The 13518-nt window shown below is 51.9% G+C and overlaps 1 protein-coding gene across 1 annotated transcript in view; it reads left to right on the forward strand.

The window, feature by feature from the left end:
• LOC116950165 (lysophospholipase D GDPD1-like) overlaps positions 1–13518 on the forward strand; it is a 32088-nt gene that overhangs the window by 12767 nt on the left and 5803 nt on the right. Inside the window, exons 4-7 of the mRNA XM_032967709.2 lie at positions 3401–3446; positions 8174–8295; positions 9173–9262; positions 10204–10337. Coding sequence (XP_032823600.1) covers positions 3401–3446; positions 8174–8295; positions 9173–9262; positions 10204–10337 — 392 coding nt within the window. The remainder of the gene's footprint in view (positions 1–3400; positions 3447–8173; positions 8296–9172; positions 9263–10203; positions 10338–13518) is intronic.

Genomic DNA, 13518 nt, shown 5'->3' on the forward strand with positions numbered 1-13518 from the left:
TTCATCTCGGCAGATGATGCGTTCCTGAAATGTGCCACGTCAAGCGAGCAATTACCGTATTTTCCCGCATATAACCCGCGGGGTATACCACTTTTTACAAACAAAACAAGACCCTGCGGGGTATTTGGAGGTGCGGGCTATCTGAAATCTATTTTACACAAAACGCTATTTTTGCGGGTATATGCGTCTGCTGGTTATATGTGGGAAAATACGTTACTGTATATATGCATATATTACAGGGCATAAACATAAAATGGAACCACATTTGCACTATGAAATCAGCCAGCAGCCATCCCATGGTGGGACAAAGAGACTGAGATGAGGGTACGCCGCCACATTACTGTATAATTCCACGTACTGTATCGCTGTACCACTCAGTCACGTGGCTCAAGAAAGTAGTTCGTCGTCGACCGCTCAGAAAGCCGCGTTATAACGGCGCGCGTTCCACGTTGCGCGTGAAGCGTTCCCGGGTAGAAGAGAACCGTGTTATTTTGCGAAAACGCGTCATCCGACAACGCGAGGAATTTCCGTACAAGCTGCCGCACAGAGCTGCTCGGAGCTGCTTAGCATCCGAAATTCTGACGGAGAGCAGGTTCGTTCGGGGTGGTTGGCTCGTAATGAATTTCGGCGCGTAGCACAGCAGCGCAAGGGGATAGCAAGGGGGTTGCGGTTCTGTCGGGGCAACAGAATTGGGGGCGAGTGTAGGCGCGCAGAAGTTCCGCCGCACGGTTCAAGAGAGGTAGGAAGTGATTCTGTCCGGTCATTTTCCGGGAGATTAGTTCCGCGTCGTGATGATGAAAAGCAAGGATCCGTTGTATGTCGCAAATCAACAGCAATGGACATTTCTTCACCTTGTGGTTTTTCAGTTTATCACAAGTTGGGAAATTACTGGTGATGAAATCTCAGTCCACATCCGTTGGTGGAGCGGTGGTGCTGCGGTTCGCTTACCGCGCTATGAATCCAGCCATGGCTAACAGATCTCAGATTTCCTTTCCAATGTGCGTGTCGTTGACCGCCCTGCTTTGTTGTTGTAGTATATGCAATGGTTTATTTTAGCCTCGTAATTTGATAGTTTGTTTGTTCTGGTCGTGCATTGTTGATGCACGGACCCTGCCATTCGGAACTTGGCTTGTTTTGATTTATGGGTTTTTTTTGTGTGCTGTAACCAGGTTTCTTTAACCAGTTCCCCCATCGAGCATGAGTATTTGTTACCCAATGAACTTTACCCGGGGGCCGCAATAAAATGTACCTAACCCTGGAAAGCAGCAGCGGCGCATGATATCCGAACCTGTGCCTCACCCATCAACACTCGTTAGCCGATCCGGATTGGCCGGCTTGGTGAAGTATGGCCGAGAAGTCTCCCGTGACTGAAAGGCGTGGGGGGAGGGCGTTGTCCGTGCGGTGGATTTTTATGTATTTTATGCACTTTTTACATCTAGATTGGGTGGTTTTTCAGACACATACCTGTGTGGGCGCTTGGAGGTGATGAGGAGGGAGAGGCGGGGAGGGGGGGGGGTAGAGTTGGGGGGAGAGTTGGGGGGAGGCCGTGGTGAATCTCGTAAAATAGTTTATATCGCCAATTCAGGTGTTTCTCAAAGCTCGAATTACTGACTTTAACGAATCGTTCATTATCGTATGTCATGGGCCATCCGCTGCTAGATGAAAGGTTTCCCCAAGTCGCTGCCGTTCTAGAATGAAAACTCGTTTCTTTACAACTGCTTTCTGTGTTTAGATTGCTGTCCTTACCCTCTCCGCTCCTCCGATGAGCACGGTTGGCTACGTACGATACGAAAGAAGTTCAAAATATATATGTAGTGACGGATTCAGATACACTAAGAGTATTATATTATGTTTTATTTTCATTATTTCCCTTCTACGTGACTTTACCGAAAGAACCAAGAACATGAATCCCTGCAGTCACGAAAGCTTTAAATCGAAAAGTAGGAGGCACTGTTTATTAAAACGGCCTTAACAGTTAACCATTGGTAACTACGGTTCCCAGTCAGGACAGCTGGTAGACTGCCTGACTGACGGCGCCGAGATGGTGAAGACTCCGGCAGCAGCACGACGGTGACCCCCCCACTCCACTCGACAGCCCCGAGGTCCCCTCCCGGGGTCCCTCTTAAACTATGAGCGTGGCCTGGCTCCGCCCCCGGCCACGCCCCCTGCTGGAATCTACTAGCGGGTTCTCGATGTGCCCCGTCCGTAACCTTTCCTCGCTAGATCCTTCTGTGGTCTATTACATGACCTGCTTTTAGTCAGGGCTGCTGTAAGCTGCAGATCCCCTTCCCTGCCAGCAGCCAGCGCTATGCTGCTACGTGACCGATTCTATGTCACTACACATACATACGTCCGTATGTATACAGCTCATTTAAAAATGAAAATCAAATCACTGCTGGATGAGGATCTCACTGAGCCAGTCCCAGTCGTGGAGGTTATCCGAACATACTTCAGCATGCTGGACAGTGCGAGTCGGTGAAGATGGGGAGGATATACGTGAGCATAGCATAGTACAACAATGTAAGTTGCTGAGCTGCCCACTCTTACTACTCATTATTATTGGCACTACGATGGTTGGCAAACTGGACAATAGTGAGAGAGAGATTCCTGAATCCTCCCACCCCCCCTTGCCATGTCTACTCAGCGGCATGAATGGATGCACCACAGTTTTTCAATCTAACTGTGGTACATGGTGGGGTAGAGTGTGGGTATTCCCAGCCCTTCCAAGACACCTGGCCAGCGTGGAAGAACCCTCTCGGGAGATTCTTCCCTCTAGTGGAGGGGGTAGACTTCCCTCTGTCGTGGAGGCCCTTCTGCCAGCAGTGACGTGAGCAAGCAATTCCAGGGCTGCGCCCTTAACCTTTATTGCTCCAGACTTGGCGAGAATTACGGAGGCGCAGAGGAGTGAACCGAATATGAGTCTGAGGTTGAACTCTCATCCCACTGTGCTAGGCGCAGTAGCGGCGCGGGGGAGGATGCTAGGGAGCAGCAAGGTCCATGGGGAGGCTGTGACGATCTTTTGCACGGGACTCGCGCTTGATTAGGCCATGCCCATGTTGCAGTAGCAACTCTAAATAAATAAAGCTGTGAATTGAGACCTGCGTTTTACGTGACGCACTTATATGAACGGTCTCTCGCGCGGCGTTGTGTAATTGCTCAATTAAGACGGCGTAATAAACTTTTTTTGGAACGGACCAACATAGGGGTGCAATTTTAGGATTGTTATTTTAGGATTGTGTGCGGTCGCGAATGACTGTGTTGATTGTGTGCACACGCCCGTGTTTGCGTGCGTGGTCACACGCGTGCCCGTGAATACGTGTTGTTCACACTGGTTCACATTTGCATGTTTTGCCCCTCTCATCATCTCCCTGTGTCTCTTCTCGCCTCTCCGTATGATTAGGACCTGCCTTGCTACCACTCCAGCCTTGACGTCACCTTCCAACCAAGTAAGAAGCCGGCATCTTGGCTGCAGACTGGGCTTAATTCATACATTTTTTTCTGAGTTGCTGCTCGACTCGAGCAAGGAGGCACTTGTATGCATGTTGAAATTCTTTCGCACTGTAAGTAGCCAACCGTGCTAATAGGAGGTGTGGGTGAAGGACATCAAACTAAACACACACAAAAAAAAACGTGCCTGGCAGACACAGCCACTCGCGAGTAGCGCAGTGGCTCGGTGGTGACGCTTGGTCCAAGCAAAAGCTTAGGAGCCATTACGCAGCTGAAGGGGCTCCCCAGACATTCTAAGTCTAATTGAAGTGTGAAACTAATCAACGTGAAAACAATCAAATGAATCTCTCCTTATTCTTGCGATCTCACTTCATTGTCCATGTGTGCCTGCATTTGTTTCACCTCGATTACATCGTCGTCTCTCATTTCATGAGATTTTAATAATAAGTTGAAGGCAGCGGGGGTGAGGGGAGGGGGGAGAGACTCACCGCTGTACCACCCCGTCGTCGTTTGTGCCCCGTTGCGTGAACGGACGCGAGCGGCGTCTTTTTTTTCCCCAGCGGTTTCACCTGCGCCCCCCCGTCCCCCGTCCCCCCACCCCCCAACTCTTACAGCAACAATAACAAACTGTGGCCCGCCTCGTCCTGGCTGTGCAGAATGAATTATTGAAAACGCAGTGTCTCCTTTTTCTGTGGCGCTGCGTGCCGGCCGCGCTCGGTAACCAGACTCTGGTGGGAGAGCGGTGCGGTGAAATCGCCGAGGTCATTAAAAGCTAAACGATAAGATATGATTTTTTTTTTTTTTTACCAGGTAAGGCCCACTGAGCTGTATAGCTCTTTTTCAGAAGCGTGGAAATTTTTATAGCGGTAGTCAAAGACTATAAACGCGCGATGTTGATTCTAAATGTGGAGGGCAAAACCGGCAGACCCGGAGAAAAATCCACGCGACCGCGGAGAGAACATGCAAACTCCAAATATACAGCAGGCGTCAGGGTCAGGATCGAACCCATAACCTCCTGTATACCAGGCGAGGGAATTAACATCTCGCCATCGTGGGGGGCGGGGCTGTGGGGGAGTTGGTTCATTTAAACGGTGACAACGTTCACGTTGGCGTGGAGCGGTGGCGCTGCTATTGGCGCACCGCGCTATGGACTCGGCCGCCTGAGTTCTGCGCTAACGGTGCTCACCCCCAACAGTTATGGTTGGCCATACAGGGCACTTTTGTCTTTTGTGTATTGGTGTGTTAAGTGAGGGATGGGGGGGTTCCTGGGGTGGTGCAGTGGTTAGCGAACCGTGCTACGAACCTGTCAACCTGAGTTCGATTCCCAGCCGTGGCTAACATCGGTTGATATCGAAACCGGTCCTGGACTTCCCCTCCTTCGCCACCATCCCAAACTGATAACCGTGGACGGAGTGTGGTAAACAATCCCCAGGACCGGCAACCAGTAAGGGAGAGGCCTTTCCTTCAGCGGTCGATTGGCACAGAGCTATTTAAAAACAGCAATCCACAATTACGCACTTGTGCTTGCGCGCGTTTCATTCATCTTTCCGGAAATCGACACAGCCCCTCGGTGCCACGCAGAGTTCAGCGGCGGAGGAACTTAAACAGACGTGATTCGTTGGAATCGCCGTTGCTGTCTCTCGTGTTGCCCTACGTGACGTCCGACGTTTCGCTCCGCGTGAACTCGGGAGGAAGCCGCCACCGCACGAAGAGAACCGAAGGGCAGCACCGTGATAGCAAACCCCCCCCCTGCGAACGGTCCACGGTGACGAGATGTCATTCCCCTCGCCTGATATGCCTCCCCACAGTCGCGCGGATTTTTTTCCTGGTCCTCCGCTTTTTTCCCCCGCGTTTAGAATCGGCGTGCGGTTTTAGAGTTTTTGGCTGCCGCGATAAATTTCCCACGCGATGATGACGAGCCACTTCGGTGAGCTTCCATTATGTGGCCAGGTCGCTTCTGAAAAAGAGCCACACAGCTCAGCGGTGCGGCACAGCCACGATGACCCTTACGCGGAGACCGAGATCGTCGTTGTCGTTATTGGACTTGCGCGAACGCACAGGCCGCCTGCTTATTTTCGGCTCGTGCAGCCGTTTATACTGCGCGACCTTGGAAAGAGAGCGGCCGGCTCCCGCGCTGTTCGTTAGCGCTCAACGATGCAACGCAGTTCGTATTTACATGTATTTATAGTCCTTTATATATATAGCGTGCGACCGCGTCTCGAGACGGTGCATGGATAACGGTGGGGGTTCGTTTATGGTATAGTCCAGAAGGTCGGTAACATGCAGCTCCGGAGCCGCATACTGCTCTTTAGGGGCTGTTTATTAAGGACCACCGTCTCGTATTCACGTGCATTGGCGGCTCTTGAAGTATCTGCCCAGTTTTTTTTATACTGAATTCGAACACAAAAAATGGCTCCTCTTGTTATTTTGGTTGCCGACCCCCTGGTATAGACAGCGAGAGAGAGAGTGTGGGGCAGGCAGCTGTAAGCAGAGGTTAATTGGGAAAGGTCTTGGGCCTGGACTTGAACAGGGGGCAGGGAGTCGACAGCATGGATCACTGGGGGTTGGTGGGGGGGGGTCAGCGAGTTCCAGACTGTGGGGCCAGCGGAGGAGAACCGTCAACGCGTGTGAATCATGCCGGCAGCTGCTGTTTTGGTCGTTTCGTATTGAATTACTATCGTAAAAAAGACATGTTCTGCACTGCCCATTGTCAATGCCATGTTGGGGTAGTTTGATAATACTTCACCATGCTGGTCACCATGGGATGGTGAAAATCGGTGGAGAGCAGCCAGACTGATTCAGATACAGGTGTCATTCGCCACTGATATTTAGCCGTGGCCAGGAATAAAAGTCAGGTTTCCGGGTTCGTAGCGCAGTGCGCTAACCAAATACATCACCACAACCCACATACCTCTTAGTGAATCGCCATCATCACCACCTTCATCACCGTCAACAACGATCCATCCACTGCTGGATGAAGTCCTTCACCAGATCGTCACCGTCTCTCATGGTATCGCGATGATGCAACGACCCGTCTGGCTTCCCGCACTCGAGCTTGTCAGGGGACATTACAAATAAAGTGCCGGCATTACAGGTGTCGGCTGTCGTGCTGTCATCGTAGCGGGCGTGCTCACCCTGGCCGACATGCAATAGCGCGTCTGTCATGCGGAGGGGAAGCTTCAGCAGAGAGCGGCAGGAGCCGCTCAGATGATTTTGCCGCACTCGGGAGAAAACCGACGAGACGACTTGCACAACACACGTACTGAATTTGTAGCAAAGGGACGCGTCCGTGAGGGTCTCCGCCGAGGAGCTGGAGCGATGGGGGGTGCTGGTGGGGAGGGTGTGTGGGGGGGTGGGGGATGGAGTGGGGGGGGCTCAGTCGTTTTGTGCGAAAGGGCTTGGGTGGAAGGATGACTTTGCGGGGTGGTGAGAGGTGACGGGCAGCCGGCGGAGGCCTTCATACAGCAGTGGGTAGATAAAAGGTCTGTAAATTATAATTATACATTGGGAAGTATTTTTCTCCTCCTAATTTTGCCACCTCGGATAAAAAAAAAAATGCATTCAAGGCGGTCCAGGGGGGCACCTCAGATTTCACCACCCTTGGTTCGCCGCCTTGATTACCCACCGAAGGAAGGACACCTAGGGGACCTGAAACATCTCCCCAGTTTTGATTTAACTCTGCCCCGTTTGATTGCGGTTTGATTCCGGTGCTCGTGGGACGCGCGGTGCCAACGAAGCCGTGCAAACGACACGAAGGACAAAATTCATATCTAGATGGAACCCCCGGAGGTCGAGTTGCGGGAATTCGTCAAAACGCTGCAGGGCTCGATTGTTACCCCCCCTCCCTCCCTGCGACCCTCGCAGAGCTCTCCAATCACCCCCCCATCGCCCTCCCACTCATCACGCCAGTCACATCCCCGTCCACTTTTGTACCTCTGATTAGCATGGTTGGCTACATACGATGTTCAACGCACATACCCACGCCCTCCTCTAATCCCTACGTTTCACACCGACCCTCCTCCCCCCCCCCGCCGACCCTCCGCTCAGCACACCCGATGTCACTCCTCTACCCAAAAGCTTTGTTCACTATTCCACGTCGGGTTCATCAGGGCTGGTGAGGGCTAATGTCCCACCCCTCACCCACCCTCTGGTCAACTCCCTGACTCTAGCCATCATTGTAAGCCATGGCCGGCCCAACCCACCGCAGTCTCTTGCGACCTTGCGATGTAACGATCCACCCAGCCCCTGCTGCACAAAATCTTCCCTCTGATTCGCGCGGTTGGCTACATACTGCTCGAAAGAAGTTCCACATTCAAACATAATCCACGTGTTCCTCATTTTGTCTCTAATGCAAATCATATGACGTCGATCATTGCATCCCTCTCTTATCATCATCATAAAATAAGTACATTATTATTCGTTTGCATTTTTCTTACGCTTTTCTCCGTGACCGTGATTATAAACTATGTGTTGTGGCAGGTAGTGCGCACTGAATCGTCTCCAATAATCTTACTCGACTACCTTGGTCGGCATCTTCATTGCGATTCATTAATTTAATCTCGCGTGTGTGCCCGCGTGTGTGTGCGCTTGCGCGTGTGTGTGTGCGCTTGCGTGTGTGCGCTTGCGCGTCTGTGCGCGCTTGTGTGTGCGCGCGTGTGTGTGCGCTTGCGTGTGTGTGCCCGCGTGTGTGTGCGCGCGTGTGTGTGTTCTCGCTGTGTGCCGGCAGAGTGCTGCTGCGTGGGGACAGGAGACACGCGCATCCCGCGCCTTCGGGAGGTGTTTGAGGCCTTTCCCGACACCGTCATCAACGTGGACATTAAAGTGGATGACGACAAACTCATAGACAAGGTGAGCAGAACCCCCCTCCACCACTCCGGCCGTCGCTCAAGCCGCTCGCAATCACACGGGCGGGCGGGGGGGAGGATGCTTTCCACGGCTGTCTCGTGGTCAACACACCGACTGCCCTTGCAGCCCAGAGGTCGCCGGTTCGATCTTGCGGCAGCAGGAGCTGACAGGCAACTAGTAGCCACAGCCATGGCAAGAAGTGTACTGGATGTTGTGGGTGTTCCAGGTGTGGGAATATTTTCCCGGTCGGCAACCCAGACAGACCCGGCTGAAATGAAGCCCCGTTTGCTCATTAACAGTCGATGGCTTTATAAGCAAAGCTTCATGCGACGCGAGGATGCGCGCCAAGGTGCATTTGGTTCGTCCACTGGACCTACAATCCAGAGGTCGCCAGTTCAACCTCCCGGCGCGCCAGGTGAAGCAATGGATTAATTCTTGTATTTGTTACACAGAAAATCCCGTGTAGCCAGTTGCCCAGCTATTTTCGGTGGCAACGGCGAGGTAGCGCCTTATTGTTGGGGTGGTGGAGAGGAACTCGGCCAGCATCCAGCCAGGAAACTGGAGGCATAGATTATTTATTATAGTTGTACAATGATATGCAATAAACGCTTTTTGCAGGGCGTATAAAATGTATGGCCCTAGTATGGCTTTCTGACCATTGCTCATTGCGGTTCATTGAATGCGCGGAAGCATAGTTTCGGCGAACGTAGAAGTACAGGACAATGGTCAATTATTCTTTCTGTCTGCTATTCAACCGCATAGCCCTGCCGTTTCTAGCCCATAACAACTGTCACTATGGTCATAGACAAACCCCCCCCCCCACAAATGAAGAATAATAATACACGTTTAAAATTAACGCGACGGTTTCATTTCTTGGCAGGTGTCGGAGCTGATCAGGACGCACAGTCGCGAGTCCCTCACCGTGTGGGGCAACGCGAGCGACGTCGTCATCAGGAAGTGCCACAAAGCGGTGCGGCCTGCCCTCTGACCCTGCGACCCCCGGCGGCCATGCTGCCCGTTGTCCCGTGCGCGGTTGTGTTCGCCGGTTTCATCCCGATCGCACGATTGGCGTCACGACAAAGTATCCATCCAGGTGTCTCGCGGTGTAGTACAACTCGGGCACAGCCCTTGGATGTGGATATCACGGAGCTACTGCTTGAGTTCTCCCTCCAAGTGACCTCTGGTCCTTATAGTAGGGGGCGCTGCTTTTACGCTCGCTGTCCAATACGAAAGTGGCATGGCACTCAATCCCGCATTTTTTGTTATTCTCGGAGCTGCAAATTGGCCAAAATTCAACACAGAACCAAATTTGATTGCGTTTTCTTTTCTGCGCAGTCAGTCGTGGCTGGCCTGAGAACCATTAACTCGCCACACTCGAGTAGCCGGATTAACCGTGGGTGTGTGGCCACATTCGAACGCAGGAGCTCAGCCCTTCTGGATCAACGTTCTGGTTCTCATCCACCTGGCCACATAAAAAAAAAAATGCCCACATTTACCACCTAGTTATTGCTCATCAGTGTCACAAACGGCATCTGGAAGTTGATCGCGCAGAACTATTCCTTGAGGTCCCTTCGGCTGCCTCTTGGCCACAGCTTGACTATTTTCTTCATTTGGGTCACATCTACGCAGCATAGCTCATTCTGATTCGTCATATGGACACTGACAAAGCAGAGAGAACAAAAGCTGAAAAGTGAAGGGAATGACAGCCAGTGGAATTGCCATTGCGAGACGTCGCGATGTAGCTGCCGCTATTTGGTTGTATCGCCGCCATCGTCATCGCATTCCCACATTCCCCGGCTGTCTCCAATCCGATCGCTGAGCAGGCTCGCCCCTGCTAAGCTTCCGAGATTCCACGAGATTGGGCGCCTCCAGTCAGCGTTAATCGCGTCGTTGTGGTTGTCGCTGCCGCAGAACCCGGACGTGGGCATCCTCTTCAGCATGAAGCGCGTGGTCGTGCTGCTGCTGCTCTTCTACACGGGGCTGCTGCCCTTTGTGCCGCTGTCCGAGGGCTTCCTGGAGATCCCCATGCCCTCCATGGTGCTCAGGTGCGACGGGAAATTGCGCGTCGCGAGCGGGGGTCGGCGAGGTCGCGAGCGGGGGTCGGCGAGGTCGCGAGCGGGGGTCGGCGAGGTCGCGAGCGGGGGTCGGCGAGGTCGCGAGCGGGGGTCGGCGAGGTGAACAGGGGTCGGCGAGGTCGCGAGCGGGGGTCGGCGAGGTCGCGAGCGGGGGTCGGCGAGGTGAACGGGGGTCGGCGAGGTCGCGAGCGGGGGTCGGCGAGGTCGCGAGCGGGGGTCGGCGAGGTCGCGAACGGGGGTTGACGAGGTCGCGAGCGGGGGTCGGCGAGGTCGCGAGCGGGGGTCGGCGAGGTCGCGAACGGGGGTCGGCAATGTGCCATGTTGTTCCGCACTTAAAAAATCTGACTTCCGAATCGGCGACATAGCTCGTCCACCGTGGAGACAGAGAAGGGGAGATCCATTCGGCTCGCGAGCATCGCAGCAGTACTAGCCCGGTGATGTCTGATGAAAAGGCACGTTGAGAATAAGGCAAATGGAATACCCTTTGAGCTCAGAGTGATCCAGTGTTGTTTGTTTATTGGTCTCAGACACCGCACCTACATGACGGCTCCCTCTATTCACCGACTTAAAACAAAGCCTCTGGCATTGTCAATCAAGCCTTGGTATTTTTCTTGGAATGGAATCGCATTGACTTACCTACGTGAATCCAGTTTGTATTGAGCCACAGGACTCGCATATATACCCGCGGGCTCGTACGGAGACTCTTAGACTCGCGTAGAGATCTCTCCCCTTCCTTATGCCTATGTTAATAAATACACCCACGGTTTCTGCGCAGCGTCTTGAGATTGCTGCCTTACGGGGAGGTTAAGTGATCCGTGTTGCATGGGCCTCCATTTGAGTCGAGGTAACTTTACTCTGTAAGCACGTGGGGATCTGCTTGTGCCGTATTTTCCTATTTCTGTGAGTGACTGCCTGTTTCTCTCCCGTGAAACGGATCGGAATCAGAATCTTTATTTAGACTGTTAAGAATCCGATGAGCCACAAAGCTCTTTTTCACCAATGCCCAGTAAATTGCCCCGTTCCTCAAATCGCCGCTTCTGCCGCCACCCTGCCAACGGCAAACGGCATCTGAAGATGTGGTCACGTCTGCAGGGGGTTATGCAACTCTCCACTTTGCGTTATATAATTGTCGGTAAGCGCGAGTTGCCACCGCGTGCGTGGCGCGGAGTCGTGGAGCATTACGCAAGCGGCGCTGTCGCTGCAGCTCGCCCGGCGTTGCGTCACGAGTTGCCGCTGCCATGGGAAAGGGCGCAGTGGCGGCAGCAGTCGCATGCAGTCGTCCAGCAGGAAGATTTTGTAATCGAGGCACGGTGGTTGTTGTTGTTGTCTTGGTGTGGTATGGGTCTGTGTTGTTGTTGTTGTTGTCTTGGTGTGGTATACAGTGAGGGAAAAGAGTATTTGATCCCCTGCTGATTTTGTACGTTTGCCCACTGACAAATAAATTATCAGTCTATATAATTTTAATGGTAGGTTTATTTGAACAGTGAGAGACAGAATAACAACAACAAAATACAGAAAAACGCATTTCAAAAATGTTATAAATTGATTCGCAATTTAATGAGGGAAATAAGTATTTGACCCCTCTGCAAAACATGACTTAGTACTTGGTGGCAAAACCCTTGTTGGCAATCACAGAGGTCAGACGTTTCTTGTAGTTGGCCACTAGGTTGCACACATTTCAGGAGGGATTTTGTCCCATTCCTCTTTGCAGATCTTCTCCAAATCATTAAGGTTTCGAGGCTGACGTTTGGTAACTCGAACCTTCAGCTCCCTCCACAGATTTTCTATGGGATTAAGGTCTGGAGACTGGCTAGGCCACTCCAGGACCTTAATGTGCTTCTTCTTGAGCCACTCCTTTGTTGCCTTGGCCGTGTGTTTAGGGTCATTGTCATGCTGGAATACCCATCCACGACCCATTTTCAATGCCCTGGCTGAGGGAAGGAGGTTCTCACCCAAGATTTGACGGTACATGGCCCCGTCCATCGTCCTTTTGATGCGGTGAAGTTGTCAGGTCCCCTAAGCAGAAAAACACCCCCAAAGCATAATGTTTCCACCTCCCATGTTTGAGGGTGGGGATGGTGTTCTTGGGGCATAGGCAGCATTCCTCCTCCTCCAAACACGACGAGTTGAGTTGATGCCAAAGAGCTCCATTTTGGTTTCATCTGACCACAACACTTTCACCCAGTTGTCCTCTGAATCATTCAGATGTTCATTGGCAAACTTCAGATGGGCATGTATATGTGCTTTCTTGAGCAGGGGGGACCTTACGGGCGCTGCAGGATTTCAGTCCTTCACGGCGTAGTGTGTTACCAATTGTTTTCTTGGTGACTATGGTCCCAGCTGCCTTGAGATCATTGACAAGATCCTCCCGTGTAGTTCTGGGCTGATTCCTCACCGTTCTCATGATCATTGCAACTCCACGAGGTGAGATCTTGCATGGAGCCCCAGGCCGAGGGAGATGGACAGTTCTTTTGTGTTTCTTCCATTTGCGAATAATCGCACCAACTGTCGTCACCTTCTCACCAAGCTGCATGGCAATGGTCTTGTGGCCCATTCCAGCCTTGTGTAGGTTTACAATCTTGTCCCTGACATCCTTGGAGAGCTCTTTGGTCTTGGCCATGGTGGAGAGTTTGGAATCTGATTGATTGATTGCTTCTGTGAGCAGGTGTCTTTTATACAGGTAACAAGCTGAGATTAGGAGGACTCCCTTTAAGAGTGTGCTCCTAATCTCAGCTCGTTACCTGTATAAAAGACACCTGGGAGCCAGAAATCTTTCTGATTGAGAGGGGGTCAAATACTTATTTCCCTCATTAAAATGCAAATCAATTTATAACAATTTTGACATGCGTTTTTCTGGATTTTTTTGTCGTTATTCTGTCTCTCACTGTTCAAATAAACCTACCATTAAAATTATAGACTGATCATTTCTTTGTCAGTGGGCAAACGTACAAAATCAGCAGGGGATCAAATACTTTTTTCCCTCACTGTAGCCCATTCCAGCCTTGTGTAGGTCTACAATCTTGTCCCTGACATCCTTGGAGAGCTCTTTGGTCTTGGCCATGGTGAAGAGTTTGGAATCTGATTGATTGATTGCTTCTGTGGACAGGTGTCTTTCATACAGGTAACAAGCTGAGATTAGGAGTACTCCCTT

The sequence above is a fragment of the Petromyzon marinus genome, chromosome 38 (genome assembly GCF_048934315.1).
Source record: "Petromyzon marinus isolate PM22_M1 ecotype Great Lakes invasive population chromosome 38, UKy_Petmar_22M1.pri1.0, whole genome shotgun sequence".
In the NCBI taxonomy this organism is placed as follows: Eukaryota; Metazoa; Chordata; class Hyperoartia; order Petromyzontiformes; family Petromyzontidae; genus Petromyzon; species Petromyzon marinus.